Source organism: Monodon monoceros, unplaced genomic scaffold, assembly GCF_005190385.1.
Source record: "Monodon monoceros isolate NGI ecotype Baffin Bay Population unplaced genomic scaffold, NGI_Narwhal_1 Super_Scaffold_2, whole genome shotgun sequence".
Classification (NCBI taxonomy): Eukaryota; Metazoa; Chordata; class Mammalia; order Artiodactyla; family Monodontidae; genus Monodon; species Monodon monoceros.
The window spans coordinates 93,178,489-93,194,697 of record NW_021703776.1 but is presented as its reverse complement, the minus strand read 5'-3'; the positions used below and the strand labels follow the sequence as shown (position 1 = coordinate 93,194,697).

General features: G+C 56.5%; 1 protein-coding gene across 4 annotated transcripts; it reads right to left on the bottom strand.

Annotated features, from left to right (window-relative positions):
• Positions 1-145: 145 nt before the first annotated feature.
• EPHB6 (EPH receptor B6) lies at positions 146-15,762 on the bottom strand. 4 transcript variants are annotated; one of them, XM_029234392.1, is made up of 19 exons: positions 14,612-14,756; positions 8,959-9,061; positions 7,657-7,729; positions 7,180-7,378; positions 6,701-6,765; positions 5,725-6,478; positions 4,921-5,076; positions 4,211-4,549; positions 3,992-4,116; positions 3,645-3,807; positions 3,307-3,421; positions 3,016-3,068; positions 2,710-2,829; positions 2,345-2,592; positions 1,922-2,095; positions 1,316-1,465; positions 902-1,107; positions 623-778; positions 146-505 (listed from the first exon to the last, which is right to left on the bottom strand). In XM_029234392.1, exons 4-19 carry the CDS (start codon positions 7,277-7,279, stop codon positions 397-399), a joined length of 3,033 nt encoding a protein of 1,010 aa, XP_029090225.1. In that variant the 5' UTR covers positions 7,280-7,378; positions 7,657-7,729; positions 8,959-9,061; positions 14,612-14,756; the 3' UTR covers positions 146-396. The 4 variants fall into 4 exon arrangements, with proteins under 4 accessions (XP_029090225.1, XP_029090228.1, XP_029090226.1 ...); XM_029234395.1 differs by lacking the exons at positions 8,959-9,061; positions 14,612-14,756 and adding an exon at positions 15,594-15,762; XM_029234393.1 differs by lacking the exon at positions 8,959-9,061 and having other exon boundaries at positions 14,612-14,757.
• Between the last annotated feature and the right edge of the window lie 447 nt (positions 15,763-16,209).

Genomic DNA, 16,209 nt, shown 5'->3' with positions numbered 1-16,209 from the left:
GGGATGGGTACCGCCTGGCGGGGAAGCCACCTCCTACCTTCCAATAAAGTCCTTCCTGCTGTCCTTGTGCACCCTCCCCTGCGGTGTGGTCTTCCTGGCCCCGCCTCTCTGCTCCAAGGCCTTCCCACCCCTTCCCTGCAGACCGAGGCCTCACCACACCTCCAACTTGCAAAATCCCTTCTTTCCCTTTAATGTGGGGGAGGGCGGTGGAGGGGCAGAGGACCAGGGAGTGAGGCGTCCCCAGGCTCGGGTTTAGCGTGGCAGGCGGGCGCTTCTCACGGTGGCCAAGGTGGAGACGGGCTCACATCTCCCATGTCCTCCTTGGACCTGCGTCCAGGACTGGGTCACGGGCATTGTCAGTTCACAGCTCTCGGCCCGGGGCTCTCTGCCCGGGGCTCAGACCTCCACAGAGCCCGGCGGCCTCAGGTGCTGCTTCAGGAGCTGGATGTGGTGTAGCATCTTCTTCTGGTGGCCGGCCAGGGTGATGCCCAGGGTTGGCAGGTCTCTGGTGGGGAAGGAGTGGATTAAATCGGGGCCAGTGTCTCCAAGATCCCAGGCGCCGACCCCTGCCCTGGGGCCTGGGCTCCCCTCCCCCACCTCTCCCCCACCTCTCCCTGCTTACTCCAGGCTGAGCTGAGCCACGTCACTGAAGGTGTGGAGGCCAGACTGGGAGAAGCTGTCCTGGTAGCACTCCAGGCCGATGGCCGAGAGCCAGGCCTGGGGGGAGTCCAGAGAGGGAAAGTCCAGGGCCACGGGGCTCAGAAGGGCCTGGGAAGGTCTGAGGGGGAGCAGCAGGCAGGTCAATGTCCCCTCTTCATCCTAGGCCCCTTCGCCTCAGTTTTCTTTTTGGTTTGCCTCATCCCTCCCTGGCTTTCCCACGCCTTAGTCCCAAGCTCCAGACCTGCCCCTGGGGCTCCCGCCGGAGTGCTCTGCTCCCTGCAGAGTGTCTGGCTTGCGGATCATCTTGTCAAACGCAGCCACCAGCTGGTCAAAGTGAGGTCGCTGGGTACGATCCTTCTGCCAAGTGTCCAACATAAGCAGGTGTAGTCCAGGCGGACAGCCTGGAGGCGGGGGCAGCCGGAACTCCTGCTCTATCGCATTTAGTACCTGGGGGTTAGAGGAAGCACAGGGTGCTTGGAGGCTATTGCTAGTGGAAAGGAATGTATTGTCAGGTAACCATGAGGTTGGAAAGGAACTTAAAAGATATGGAAAATGAGAGCCACGAGTGGAGGGCTTCGAATGTGTGAGTCTGTGAAGGCTGGTGGGCTGGAGGAATAGCGGTGGGGAATCGGCAGTGTCTAGGTCAAGAGCTCACCTCCTGGTCACGCATGTCCCAGTAGGGCCGTTCTCCGTAACTCATCACTTCCCACATCACTATCCCGAAGCTCCAGACGTCACTGGATGTTGTATGTTTCCCGTGTGCAATGACCTCTGGGGCTGCCCAGCGAAGCATACAACTTGGGCCCTGAGGGGTGGGGTTGAAAGTAACAACAGCAATAATCAGAGCAGTGGTCCTAGCTATTGATCAACTACTACGTGCTCAGATATGCGTCAAGGGTTTCACATCAAGCCTCTCGTTTAATCCCATAAGGACCCTGTAGCATAGATGCCATTATCTCCATTTTGCAGATGCAAAGGCTGTGCAAAGTCACAGAGCTTGAGGGTGGCGTGTTCACGACTTGTACCCAGCGGCTCTGACACTAGTCAGCATGAGGGAAGGGCAGGAGGTGGTTCTAGGACTCCCAACCTCCCAGTCCCCTTTCTTCCCCAGTGTCCTCAGTCCCTGAAATCCCTCCATCCCACAGCTGAGCTCTGCCCCTTCAGACACTAAGATACACCACCTGAGGCATCCACCGCCCCAGTTCCAGCTCAGCCTCCGGCGCCCCCTGAGGGATGCGGGGCCCCAAGGCTGTGCTCTCACCTGAGGACTGTGGCCAAGACGAGCCACTTTGCACACTAGGTGGCTGTTCACCAGCACACTGTGGGCAGAGAGCGCACGGTGGACAAAGGCGAAGCTGGACAGGTAGTGCATGGCGGCGGCCACGCCCCGCTGCATGGCCACCAGCTGCAGGCTGCTGAACTGGCCCTCCCGCTGCTGTGGGATGGGGGGGGCAGAGGTCAGCCAAGGGGTGGGGGACCTCGGCACATCACGCACAGACACTGGCACCAAAAGGCAAAGGGACCTGGGGATCAGCAAACGGTCTGGGAATGAAGGACGGAGACCCTGGAGGTGGGGCAGCAGGGGAGTGAACGCGTAGACACGGCTCTGCCTCCCGGACAGTTGAGAACTGCCCACCTTCCCGGCCCGAGCCGCCCCCCACACCTTGCCGCCAGCCTGACTGACCCTCAGGAAGCTGTCCAGGGGGCCCAGCTCCATGAGCTCCGTCACCACCATGAGGGGCCGGCTCTTGGTGACCACGCCCTCCAGCCGCAGGACGTTGGGGTGCTGAAACTGGCCCAGCACTGCGGCCTGGCCTAGAAAGGCCATCTGCAGGCTCTCGGCGCCTCCGCTCCACAGGGCCTGGATGGCCACGGCCTGCTCCCGCCGTCCCCGGGGCTGCAGGCGGCCCCGGCGCACCTCCCCGAAGGAGCCTGGGAGAGCAGGTGTAGGCTGGGGGGGGGGTCTCCAGGAAGGACTCAGTGTCCTGCCCTGTTTAGGAGGGACGCTGCTGGGACCCCTTCCGTACCCTCTCTCTGCCTCTGCCATACCTGCTCCAATGACCTCCTCGATCTTCATGTACGTGGGATCGACCTCCCGGGCGAATTCTCGGATGGCCTGGCAGGGGTCCTCGTAGGTGGAGGGATCGACGTAGTACTTCACCCCGAGCCCTGCAGGCACACGGGGTCCATTATGAGGAGGTGTGCAGGCGGGCGGCCCACGCACCCCAGGCACGCTCTCTCACTGCCGAAGACGGTGCCCAGGAGCTGCCCTCAACCCTGGGGGGCCCAGCCTTGCCTGGTGCCCTCCCGGCCCCCATCCCATCCCATCCCATCCCATCCCAGCCACACCCACACCTGGGCTGCTGTACTGCTGCAGCTGCTCCATGTAGCCAGTTCCACGCCGCTTCCTGGGGGACAAACCAGAGTCCTGCGATCACACTCCCTCTCCCATTTCCTCCCCAGTCTGCCCACGAAGGCCAAGGTCCTGCCAGGGATCAGTGGCTCGAAGGAGCCGGGCCCAAGGGCGGGGGCTGGGTGGTGGCGGAGGACACTCACGGGCGCTTCTGCAGGGAACCTCGGGGCCATCAGGGCTTGGGACCGAGCTTTGGAGAGTATGGTGCTGGGTCATGGCGGGGAGAGACTCACCTCTGGAAGACGAGAGCCAGCACGGTGATGGCTGCCAGCAGAAGGAAGGCCAGCGCCCCCAGGATGGACCCAACCACCAAGGATAGTCTCTCAGGAAGCTGGGCGGACAGCTCACCTGGAGAACCAGCCACCCAGAGTCACAGGTGTGGAAGATCTCACACACCGCCCCGCAAGCACCCACTTCCCCACACCCCGTCCCCCCCACAGCCCCGAAGGTCGGTGGGCAGCCACTCTCCTGGCCTGGAGGGTTTGGGGTGAAGGTTCAAGGCCTGGATGGTTCCTGGACCTCTCCTCACTATGCCTTGGGCCGCCCCCGCCCCGTCCAGGCCTCCTCTCACCTTGAGGCAGCGTCTGGAAGTAGACCTTGCCCCCGTACGGGCCGTGGCCTGCGGCCGTCCGTGCCCGCACCTGGAAGCCATAGATGTGGCCGGGGCTCAGCTGGGTCACGGTGGCCGTGTTGGTCTCGCTGGTCAGGGTGAAGGAGTGGGATTCATCTTCTGCCTGGGGGTGACAGCTGCTCACTCCCTGCCAGCTGTGGGGGCCCCTCGCCCCCTGCTCCTACCCACGCCCCTCACAGCCCCTGCGGCAGGGCTCCGAGGCGCCTCCCCTGTCTCCCCACCTCCAGCCCCGCTGCGGAGCACTTCCGGCTCCCACCATCCCCGCCGGGCGCCCCTCTGCTCCCCACCTGGTCATAGTAGCGGAGCTGATAATCCAGGATGTTCCCGTTGGTCTGGTCGGGCTGTGGCCAGGACACGGTGATGCTGCTGGAGGCCCGGCTCACCTGGTGCACAGCAGGGACTGCGGAGGGAACTGGAGTGGGGGGTTAGTGGCGGCCTCCAGGGTCGGGAGAGTGGGAGAGGGTTCTAAGGAGGTGACTGGCAGCTTAGGGGAGGGCAAGGCTCACCTGCGTGGCTGGTGCTGACATTGATGGCTGCAGCCTGGGGAGGGTCGGGGCTGAGCTCCGACACCCCATTGACGGCCTGCACCTCCAAGATGTAGGGCACGTGTGCCCGGAGCCCCCCAACGAGCACGCGGCTCTCAGTCAGGCCCCTCTGGCGGGGGTCGAAATGCACCTCATCCCTGCAGCGGCGACAAGCGCCCTTGCCGCCCGCTCCACACTCCTTGCACACGACGTTGAAGAGCAGGTCCCCGCGTCCCCCCAGCTCCTGAGGCAGGCGCCAGTGCAGCATGAGCGCAGAGCCCTGCACCTCAAACCACAGCTCCTGAGGGGCCGACGGGGGTGCTGGGGAGGGCGTGTGCAGGGCAGGGAAGGGCCCCGAAGAGGGGAGTCGTGGGGCGGGGGTGATTGGGGAAGGAAGGAGGCAGGGGAGGGAGGACGGCCCGGAGGGAGGAGACAGAAAGCAGGGGAAAGCAGAGAAGGCAGATGGGGCGAGAGAGGAAGGAGGTGGGCGAGGTGGGGGAAGGAGGCGGGGAAGAAAAGCAAGGACACAGGAGAAAGAAGTCACTGCAAATGCAAACCAGCTGCCCCTTGTTGCCCTCCAGGCTCAACCCCAGCTGCCCCGTGTTGCCCTCCAGGCTCTCCCTCTCCTGGTCCCACTCCCATCCCACGCCCATCCCTGGGGCCGGGGTCGGGGGAGGAGTGGGGGAACTCACCAGTGCAGGGGGCCTCTGGGGGGTCGGAGCTGGCCCGGTAGAAGCCCTCCAGGCAGGGGCACGCAGGGGCCGCAGGGTCAGGGGCGAGGCTGCGGGCAGGGCACGGTGAGCAGGGGGCATTCCCAGCCGAGGCCTTGTAGGACCCCCTGGGGCAGGCTGAGGGGCAGAGGAGGGTAGAGGCCTCAGGCCCCCCAGTCCATCCCCTCCTGAGCCCCCCACACCCGCACACAGCCATCCTCCCAGGCTTCCGAGATCTATCTCCTCGTCACCCTCTCTCCCCTCTTTCTCTCCCTCAGCCAGACATTACTTCTGCCTTTTTGCTGGCACAGAATTACATTTCCATTGACGGAAAAAGTGAGGTGTGGTAGGGGCTATAGCAGAGCAAGCACCAGATGTAGCCGCCTGGCTCGACTGCATATCCTCCCTCTGCCGCAGGATCATTCTTTACAGCTGTATCCACGGCCTTCTACCTGCCTCCCGGTCACCTGGCCCTGGGGTGAACCACCCCCAGCTAAATGGCAAATGCGGACAAAGGACCCCATTCCAAGACAGCCTAGGAGATTAAGTCCTTTCATCTCCATCCCTTCTTAGGCCTGCAGCCCTAGGATCCCCAGCAATCGCTGTGGAAGGTTCAGATGGGTTGCTGAGAGCAAGGTTGTGCGCTTTAGGAAATAAATCTGGAGAAAACAGGCGTCCTTTCCTAAGATAACTTATTCCTGAGCTTCTGGGGACAAAATGAAGTGTGGGCTCGTTCAGGAGAGGATCCCAAAGGTGGGGGGCAAGTGCAAGGGAGCGGGGTCTCACCTTGGCAGGCCTCGTCTCCGCGAGCAGGCTCGTGCCCGGGCTGGCAGCGGCAGCCCCCGACGGCTACCATCCACTTGCCCTCCCCGTTACAGTGCAGCCTGGGAGGGCTGCCTCCTGCCTGGGCCCCTCCTCCATCCTCCTCGGGCTCTGCGTGCGCCACACAGGTGCCCACGGCCGCCACCAGGGATGCCCCCCCGGCCCCACTGGCCTGCGTCTCAGGAAAGGTGGCGAAGGCGCGGAGCACGGAGGGGCAGGTGTAGGAGAAGAGCCTGACCGCCACGAGGGCCAGGCAGGCCCCGGTGTCCTGGAAGGCCACGTAGAAGCCGCGCTGGGTCAAGGGCCCGAAGCTCCGCTCCTTGACGTTCAGCTGGAGCCCCGCCCGCTGCCCCGCCCCGCGCGGGCCCACCGCCCACGCTGAGGAGGCGGGGAAACTCTCGTCCGCCGCGATCGTGTCCACCTTGGTCCAGCGTTTGAGGTGCCAGGAGGAGATGCTGTCGGAGCGGTCGGGCTCCTCGGCCTGGCGGTAGTAAAGCGTGAAGGTCTCCCGGCAGGTGCCCCCCGCCACGCCCAGGCTGGAGCAGGCCCGCACGGAGAAGTGCAGCCGGATGTGCGCTCTCTGGGCCCCTCGCCGCTCCACAAAGTGTGTCTGCAGCCAGTTGTCCTGCCCGGGGCCGGGAGGGGCCCCGGCCACGTGGCATGCCTCGAAGGTCCGAGTCAGGCGTTGCTGGTCATCCAGAACACTCACTTCGTCCCACTGCAGGGAGGACCACAGAGGGCATTAGCTGCTCCAGGCTGGAAAGGTGCAGGGAGGCGGGGGCGTATCCCTCCAGGTGAAACTTAGCATATTAATGACATGCAAAGCAGCTGAAGATACCCGGAAGTCCTGCTCCTCTGGCGGGCAGGCATCTTGTCAACACAATGGGCGGGGTGGGGGTGGGGGGCGGCGTTGGGTTCAGAATGAAAGTGTGACACTCACCCCACCTGGTGGGTAGGTGAGCCAGCCAATCTCAGATGTCTCTCCAGTGGTGTCCAGCAATACCTCTGCCCAGTGGTAAGAAGGGGCACGCAGTTAGCAGGCCTTCAGCCAGCAGGTCTCACCCCACCCCATTCCCATTAGGAAAAAGAGAGCTGGCCGGTTCCTTGAATTCACTAAGGAGCACAGCTGTCTGTCGGGAGCCTTTCTCTGAAACCCTCCCCCTTCCCTTCCCCCTTCAGGTGTCTTCACCCTTTCCTGCCTTTTCTGAATCTTTCCCACTTCCCATCAGTGCTGGCTCTCCCCTGGCAGGTGTGTGTGTGGGGGGGGGTTCTCCCGTCTCCCCTCCCCCTTCCCTTCCCCCTTCAGGTGTCTTCACCCTTTCCTGCCTTTTCTGAATCTTTCCCACTTCCCATCAGTGCTGGCTCTCCCCTGGCAGGTGTGTGTGGGGGGGGGGTTCTCCCGTCTCCCCTCCCCCTTACCTTCCAGAGCCAGGACTGAGGATACCAGCGCCAGGACCCACAGGCCACACACCATGCCCGCCACCCTGCTCCCTGACGGGGCAGCCCGCTCAGCAGCCATGAGGCATCTGCAGGGCTCCCACCATTGCTCTGGCCACCACCCTGCTCCCAGGTGGGGCTGCTGCTTCGTAAGACTGGGGTCTGCAGCCAAGCTGGCTTCCTAGGGAGACACAAAGGACCAGAGGAGGCCGGTGGGAGGGAATCGCATTGCTTCAGAGTTGGCCCTGGGTCTCCCCCTGTAGCTCGCAAAGTGCCCCAGCACCAAGCATGGGTGAGGGCCGGCAGGAGGCTGACTCTCTCCTGACCTGTGTCAAGTCCACCATCTTAGAGGACCATGTGCCCGGTCACCCACTCCACTCCACAGGTGACCCATCTCTGAGCATCTGTTTCTCGTGGCCCTCCCCTTTAGAGCACCGGGTAGTTCTGGGCCAGTCTTACCCCTTTGCTTCTGGAAGGAGCTCTTCAAGTTCTTTCTCTTCATGTACTCTCCTCCCTTCCTCCTACGGCCACCCTGCATAGAAAATCAGAAGATTCTTCTCATTAAAAGCAGGCGAGTTAGAAGCTACTCCTTCCCTGGGGACACACGGTTCCCCCTGCCCAACACCTCCCAACCCCCATGTCGGATACTCTATAGACATTTCAGAGAGGCAGTGAAGCGAGAGGGACTGAAGAAGGAGAGCTGAGGGGTATGATGGGAGGGAGGGTGTGAGAGCAGATGCAGAAAAGAACATAGGCGGAAAGATTCCATCTGATAAAGGAGCCAGGACAGAGAAGGGATAGAGCTATGTAGGTCTGGCATACCTACATTTTATGAACCAAGGTCCTCTCTCCACAAGGGGCACATTTTTCCTCTGGCTTTCGGAAAACTAAATGTATGCCTCATGTATGTGAAAAGACGCTCCCTAGTTTGCTCACAGTGAAAGGGAGGCATGTTGAAACAACAGTGAAATGCCATTTTGTTCTACGAGATTAACAATGCCTGGGTGGGGAAGGTATGAGAAATAGGCTCTCTTGCATTCATCGCGCATACAGGCTCAAGTTGGTGTATCCTCTTAGAAGGACAGTTGGTGATGTCACTTCATCATGTCACTTAGAAGCAGCTTCACTTCTAAGAATCTGTCCTTCAGATATCGTATACTTGGATCCTTTTGCACAGATGTTCAAACAAGAATATTTATTGCAGCGTTGCTCGTAAGGGAAAAGACTGTAAAGTAACTGTTCAGCAATAGGAAGATGGTTAAAAAATTATGGCACAACCTTCAGAAGGAATAAGGGCTAGTGTTTATATACTGATATGAAAATAATTTCCAAGTGAAAGTACATAGTCCATTGCAGAGCCATATACAGTATGCTCCCGATTGATGGGTAACTTAAGAAGGACCTACATATACATATGTATGTAAGGATCTTTAAGAAAGGTAGACAAAACCTGGGAAGAAGGGGAGAGGGAGAGGATGGGGGCTAATGCAAGAGACACTTACATATCCCCTTAAATTTTTATATATTAAAAATCTTGCATACGTATTATTTTTCAATGAAATCATTAAAATTTCATTCAAATCCATAAATAATAACTGGTTAATAAAATGAATCAAAATAGTGTTCATGCTCTCAAAATGATTTCACGCTTTTATGTAAAACATTCCCGAGCCTTAAGAAGCACAGCGCTGCGGCTCACAAGCACATGCCCAGGAGCCCTGGCTGCCTCCAGGGTCACGGTGAAGACGAGCAGGCTCAGACCTTTCTTTGCTGGTTGGTCTAAGGTTAGTGGTGAGCTACGTCTCTCCTTGTGACTGAGTCTCAAAAGTCTGTGAGTTGCATGGACAGTAGAGGTCATTTATTTCTGTTGAGAAGAAAACAACAGGCATGTTTCTCAAAAGACACGAGTTTGAGAGTAAAAAAAAAAAGTCAATCGGAAGTTGGAACCTAAAAATTACACATTTCACACTGAAGCTGAAACTAAGCAATTAAACTATATTTAATTTTGATAAATATGAGAATCATGATTTGATTTCTGTTCATCTAATTTTTTCAGTTTATGCTGGCTATGCTGTAAGCTGAAGCCATCAGTGTTATCTCCAGGTGGTTTTCATGAAAAGACACCATTTCTGCATCTGCAGGGGCAGACATGGATGTCTGCCAAGTAGCCACTGAAATTTACCTTTCATGCCTCTAGAACCCTATATGAGAAACAGAGAGTTCAATTTATAGCCTATGGAGGCAAGGAAGGACCATTTGCCAAATCTTCACGTTGTATATCTTAAACTTACACACTATTATATGTCAATTGTATCTCAGTAAAGCTGGGGGGGAAAAGAAGCATTTCCATAGGGCAAATGATTCCTAAAAAACAGAGGTTCTTTGCAAATACTGTCCCAAATGCTACTAGAATCATTCACATATAAATGTTTCAAGAAGAACCGGGAGATGGTAAAGTAAAAAGCACTGTCCCATCATCAACGGCTGTTTAAAGACTACCCTAAAGTAATTCATGTTGTAGACATACACCCCACCCCAACTCTCAGTGACTTAATTTGGAGGCATGCTTGACACACCAGAGCAGACCAGATTCTGTCTGAAGAAACTTATTTACAACCTTCGGTCTTCTGGATCCGAACCAAAAAGAGGTCCTCATCAAACAGCAGAAGTACACTTCTGGGTACTTGAAGGTCCTCAACCATTTCTCTGAGAAATGGTCACAGAGTCTTTAGAAAGGCTGTTATCAAGAACTGAAAATGCCAACAGAACGTCTTTAAACAATGAAGGCTATGACACCATTTGCCCAGCAGACGGTCTTTAAAATAGCCTCTTTCCGTTAGAACATGGATGGGTTCTGGAATCTGTACAAAGAAGAAACTATAAGTACCATGTCTTCTTAAACTTATAACTAGACAAATCATCATGGAGAAGGAATAATGAACACTTTGGAATATCCCAGTGAATTGTTTTTGAGAGACAGCAAAACATGAGAGAAAAGGATGCCCTGCAGATCATATCAGCTGTGCAGTATGGAACAGTCTAGAAGATGAATGGCCAAGCATTTGCTCTGAGGACCCACAATACAAGTAACACGGTGGCTTGTGGCTACAATAGGGCGTGTGCACATAGCCTTAGTATGCATCTTGATGACAACATGAAGCTAGCCTCTCTCCGGAAGATCCAGAGAAGAGCAGAAGCAATGATAAAACACGCTAAATCCATTCGGTTTCTGTTGTCAAGAGGAATCAGGAAGAATAAAGTGGAGACATCACATGTAGATTGCCACAAGTAATTTTTTGAAATTTTACAAAGAACAAAGACATTCATTAAAAAGAAATGGTTGAGGACCTTCAAGTACCCAGAAGTGTACTTTTGCTGTTTGATGAGGACCTCTTTTAGATCCGGATCCAGAAGACTGAAGGTTAAAAATAAGTTTCCTCAGAAAAAAACTGTTGCTGAGTGAGACTAGGAAGTTAGGTCAGTTCTTACGTATCAAACAAAGTAGATAAATCCAAGTCTTTTATTTTTTAATGTATAAAAAGAAACTGAGTGTACCTCTATGGTAAGGATAAAAATAAGGATAGAGGGAACTTTATTAAGACATGGAAGAAATTGCTGTCAACTAATTCCTGCCACTGCAGATTCTTTTGAAACAAGATTCAAAGGCGGAAATATAAGTGACAAGATCACGCAGCTCCATCCCATGCCTAGAATACAAAACAAGCAGGACTCAGAACTTGATTTTCAAAGGTGCCTTCAATTGAGGCTGAGGACGAGGACATCTTTCCGCATTTGGTCCAGGAGTGCGCCCTGGGAGCAGCCAATCACATCCCTGCTGCCACACAGACGGAGACAGGCCTCCGTAAGGCCAGGCCCCTCACCCTCCTCCCTGTGGCCTGCTTGAGATTCCTCTATCTCCTCCAGCTCATGAAAGGAATCGGTCACGGTTTAGAAATCCTCTAACCCTTGAAAAGGCAGAAAACTGATCTCCATCAGGAAAACATTCACATTTCAGATGTGTATTGGTTTTAAAAATATAAAACACCAGGAGCAGCAGAAATGTGGATGTAAAATGATAGCTCAGAAAATGAGACTGATGAGACAAAGTTTCTTGTGATAAAAATTGCATTCTATGACCAGATTGTTTTTTTTCTCAGTTCCTCTTCTGGTTATACCATTTTATATCTTTTTGATACAGTAGGGACACGAGAGCCACAAGCTTGCTACATTTCTTTAGTTTACAAAAACATGACAGTTTCATAGGCATCAGGATTGTATTTTGTTTTCACAAAATGGCAAAGATTAAAGATGTGTAGAATCTTAGCTTCTAAATCATAGCTTATGAGTTCTGTTATCTATAAAAGTGAAAGATTTAAAAATAAATGAGTAAATCTGTAAGAATTTAAGAAGTTTACTGCGCTCAAATTAAAATGCTAAATATGATAATTTATGAACAAACCAAGCTGACTTAAATATAATTTATGCACCTCGATCCATAAAGCGAATTTTTAAAAATTAAATAATCTAAGCCCAGTGAGCTCGGAGGAAGGTATGGCAAAAGATATATTGGGCCAGTAAAATTGGTTACTGTAGGAGCATGGGGGAGCAGTTATTAACTGTCTCTTGTACATACTTGAATTGTTTTTCTTGTTACAATGAGCATATCTTATTTTTATAATTAAAATCTCATAATTAGAATCTAGACAAAAAAGGAAAATATTTATAAAACTTAGACTAGTATAGCATGTTTACAATTTATCCTCCCTGCCCTGTGCCCTCTAAGTTTCAAAACATCGAGAAATTTTCATCTGTAAGAAGAAAGCAGAGAGGGAGAGGAAGTAGGACCTGGCAATGAATGAGTGAAATAATGTCAACAATAAAAGCAAAATAACTTCTATCCCTGGATAGCCTTTAAGCTTATCTCCCAAGAAGTTCAAACTGTCCCACTGATTATGCCATGCTTTTCTTACAGGATGTCAAGCATCCTGTAAGCAAAGGCCTGCAACTTCAAAGAGAAAGAGGAGGACCGAGAGGGCTATACACTCGGAACGCACATGGGGCATCACCGCAAAGTGAGCCCCGAAAGGGAAGCAGAGCAGCCTGCAAGGGCCAGCAGGGCAAGGGAAGGTCCCAAGGGCAAAGAGGCCAATGGTTTTAAGTGGCTGGTGTGTCTCACACCTGTTAGCTGCAGGGTCAGCGTGGGAGGGGTCAGCACCACAGGCCCTGTCGTCTGTCCTGTTCTGCAGCTGTTAAACGCCCAGGAAATTCCAGTATAATCCTTGCCCAGCTTAATGCTGCTGCCTCTACCCCTTAATCTCTACCTTGGTCTCGGTAGGTCTCTTTGAGATCTGGCCACCCGCCCTGAAAAGGATCCCAGAGGCCTTTAAGGAGGCATCCAGAGCAGACAGTGAGAGGTAGCTTTCCTCTGGCGCTTCTAGCCCCTGCTGCCCTGGCTGGAGAAGCCAATGTGCAGATTGGCTAGGACACACTGGCTAGCACACTGTCCCAGCAGAGGACGGTGCTATGTCCCTGGAGGCCTCCAGCCCCGGAGAATGTCCCCCAGAGCACGCAGAGGCAGACAAATGTGCCTCCCACTCCCCGGCTGGCTGTGGAGCTGGGGGAGGCTTTTAAGATGCAGGCGGTGTCTGGGTCTAGCCAGACAGCCACTTAGAACGAGCCACTCTGGCTGTGCATGATGGGGGGACATGCGTGGTCCTGGTAAAGGGCCTCAGGGAGGGTGTTGGAGCAGTTGCTGCATATACAGGAGAGATGAGTAAGTGGAAGATTGTGGAAGAAAGCCCATGAGTGCCAGGACCGGTGCCCGTGAGAGCAAGTGTGAGAGTGTGTAAGGGAGAGTGTATATAAGGTGCCATGGGAGGGGAGCAGGAGAGTATGCGCTGTGTGTGTGTGTGTGTGTGTGTGTGTGTGTGTGTGTGTGTGTGTGTGTGGCAGCAGGCACATCCCTGCAGATCCCGAGTGGTCCTCACGCTGCTGGCATATGCCCATGAGCCCTTCCCCCTCACCCTGGGTCTGTCCCTACTCCACCCCTAGTTGTCAACCTCTCTCTGCCCCGGGAGTTGTTCCTGTGGAAACACCTGGGCTGGGAGAGGAAGGTACGCAGGGAAGTAGAGAAAGGGAAACCTCAGGCTCAAAGCTCCCCAAACCCCAGCATCCCCATTCCACCTGGTGGGGACACAAGGCCAAGGGCCCAGCTCTGGAGATGGTGATCTGCTGGGAGAGCATCTAGCCCTGCCCGGAGGAGGGATGGTCCTGCCGTTCCTCTGCTCAGCCCATCACTGCCTGTTGCTCCCTGGCATTCTGATGACAGAGAGGCCCTTGCCTGCCATCTTCTCGTGCCCTGAAGGAACCGACAGACTCTAAAGGAGTCCTCTTCCCCAGGTCACTAGGCAGGTACGTACATAGGAGCCCGCACCCTAATCTTCCTGCAATAAAAAATGTGCATTGCCCTGAAAGAGCCAAGCGGCCCCTCTGAACAGCACCTGGCAAGTCTCAGAGCCCCAGTGCCCATCACTTGGGCACTTTCCCTGGACTGCCAGCTTCCCACAGCTCCTTTCCCACTAAACGGGCATCTCTCCTTCTAGAGCCTGAGTCAAGTTCCCTGGGCGGGCACAGGGCCCGGGGTTAACTGACTGGGAACAGGCCCAGCCACTTCTCTCCCTGGGCACTGCCAGGGACATTACAACATCGGCTATGCTGGGCCCCTGCCAGCTCCCCCAGGGATGGGAGGAGAGAGAGTGCCAGACAGCCAAGACTGGTGGGTCAGGGTGTCGGGCAGGCAGGGCCACGCACCCACATGTAAAGCGAGCGGGTGGAGCTGGGGCAGCAGCAAGCAGTAGACTTTGGCTGTAATTTAGGGGTCAGGGCTGCAGACCAGGAACCAAGCCTTCCCTCCACTCCAGGGCTTCTGGGTGGTGATGGGGCCGCGGGAGCAGGATAGGCTGTGGGGAGCTGAGGGCAGGTGTGCGATCCACCTCCTTGCCCCTCCCAGCTCCGCCGGGATTGGAGACATGCCCCTGGAGTCGGAGGGGTGGGCAATCCTCTTCAGCAGGCTGGGAGCCCGGCCTCTTCCAGGACCCCTAGATCAGGAACCCCTATATCAGAGCCAACCGAGTGTCTCTGGAAACACCGTGGGGGATCGCAGCAGCAGGCTTATCGGGGTGTCACTGACGGCTCGTTACAGGCGGGGGTGGGGTGGGAGCCAGGCTGGCTGGGTCCGCACCCCTCCCGAAGCCCGCTCTCGCTTTGGGGACGGAGACTCAGCACTCCCCCACGAGGACCTCCGGATCTGCAGAGGCCCAGTCTGGAGGGCCCCTTTACTTCTGCAAACCCGAATTCCTGTCCCCAGGCACGCAGGCCCCCGGCCCCCCACGCCGCCTGCGACCCCCGGGCTCACCTTCGCGCCGGCCGCAGGCTCAGCAGGTCTGCGCCCCTCGAGGCCCCGCGCTGGAGCCGGGGCTCCGGGCGCTCACCGGGGCCGCCCGCCTCTCCGCTCGGGTGCAGGGACCAACCTTCTCCGCGGCGCGGGTCCGCGCGGCGGCAGGGGCTGCTCCGGAGGCGGGGCGCCGGGGACCGTGAGGGGCCCGCGTCGCGCTCGCCGGCGCCGCGCTGGGTTGCGGGTCCCGCCGCCCGCTGCTCTGCTCCCGAGCGGCGGCTGAAGCGAGCGCAGCCCGGCCCGCCCCCTCCGCGTCCCTCCCCGCCCGGCCCGCCCCCTCTCCGGCCCCTTCGGCCGCCTCCCTCTCCCCTCTTCCGGGGAACCCAGCCCGCCCTCTCGGCCTCGGCGGCGAGTACGCGGCGACCACTTCGCGGCCCCGGCGCGCGGGGCTCGCCCGGGGCCTGCCCGTCCGCCGGGCCAGGGGACGTGGGCGCGGAGGATGGCGTGCGGGCCGGGCCGGGCCGGGGGTGGCGGCCCGCCGGGCGGCCGGGAGCTCCGTTTAAAGCCCCCGGCGCGGGTGCGGGCTCCGGCGCTCGGAGAGCTGCGCCACTGGTACCCAGGGCAGGGCAGGGCAGGGGCACCCGCGCCCCCTCGCCCCCCCTGCTTTTCTGCTTCAACTCCAGGAACTAAACCCGCTGTTTTAGTTCCCACTCAGATTTGAACTAAGGTGGGCGTGAGCTGAGAAAAAGAGAAAAGAAGGAGAAGGGGGTGGAGGGAAAGACAAACTGAGAATTTAGAGGGTGCGGAGGTGGGCTGGGGGTGGATAGGCAGTCAGGGTACGAAAGGGGCTCGGATCTAGCCTTCAGCTGTGCTCCGCGTTGGAGACGCTGGATCTTGCTCAGCTGGGGCTTCTGACTCCACCCGCCCTCCCTCCATCCTCTCCGAAGGGCAGGGAAGCCTGGGTCTCAAAGGGGAAGCCCCGAGGTCGGTGCCAGGAACTTACACTGCCGGGCAAGTCGCTGGACCTCTGGGTGCCTCTTGCCTCGCCCGCTCCCCAGAGAGAAATTCCCCACACGGATGAGAGGCGGTGGAAGGTACTCGCAGCGGGTGCCTGGAAGGGTTGAGGAACGGAGGGAGCGCCGCGAGGAAAAAAGGTTTCTGCCCACCCGTAGCCTCCTCTCAAACCCGGGACAGGATTGGGGTTCTATTGTTCCGGTCCTAACAGCACTGAGCTGAGGCCTTGCTGCGAAGTGTTGCTACCACCTGCTGGCTCTTTCAAAGAACACAAGTATCAGGGGGAGTCTGGCTTATTCCCCGACCCCCAGCTCCCCATATTACCCTGTCCCACATCCTTCTACGTTCTTCATTTATTCACGACACCTTTATTAAAGTACTAGCTGCAAATGGGCTGGTCAAAACTGGTACTTAAGGAGCATTCAGAAATCCTGGAAAATTGTGAAAAAGGTCTAGGAGCCAACAAGCACAATAAACAGAGCAATGAAACTCATTAGGAGGCACCTGGGAGAAACAGGCTTTAATGAATTGGCTGAATGAGTGATATAAAGACAGACAAAGGCGACTGAACTAGTCCCCACTGGGCAAGGGGCTTGTTTACTCTC

Bases quoted from the DNA above. Each gene is read 5' to 3' on its own strand.
- EPHB6 (XM_029234395.1), bottom strand. From the start codon at position 7,279: ATGGCTGCTGAGCGGGCTGCCCCGTCAGGGAGCAGGGTGGCGGGCATG. The intron at 4,117-4,210 runs GTGAGCCTTGCC...CCCCCACTCCAG, and splicing joins TGTCAGCACCAGCCACGCAG to TTCCCTCCGCAGTCCCTGCT. The intron at 2,830-3,015 runs GTGTGGGTGTGG...GTGTGCCTGCAG, and splicing joins GCAGCAGTACAGCAGCCCAG to GGCTCGGGGTGAAGTACTAC.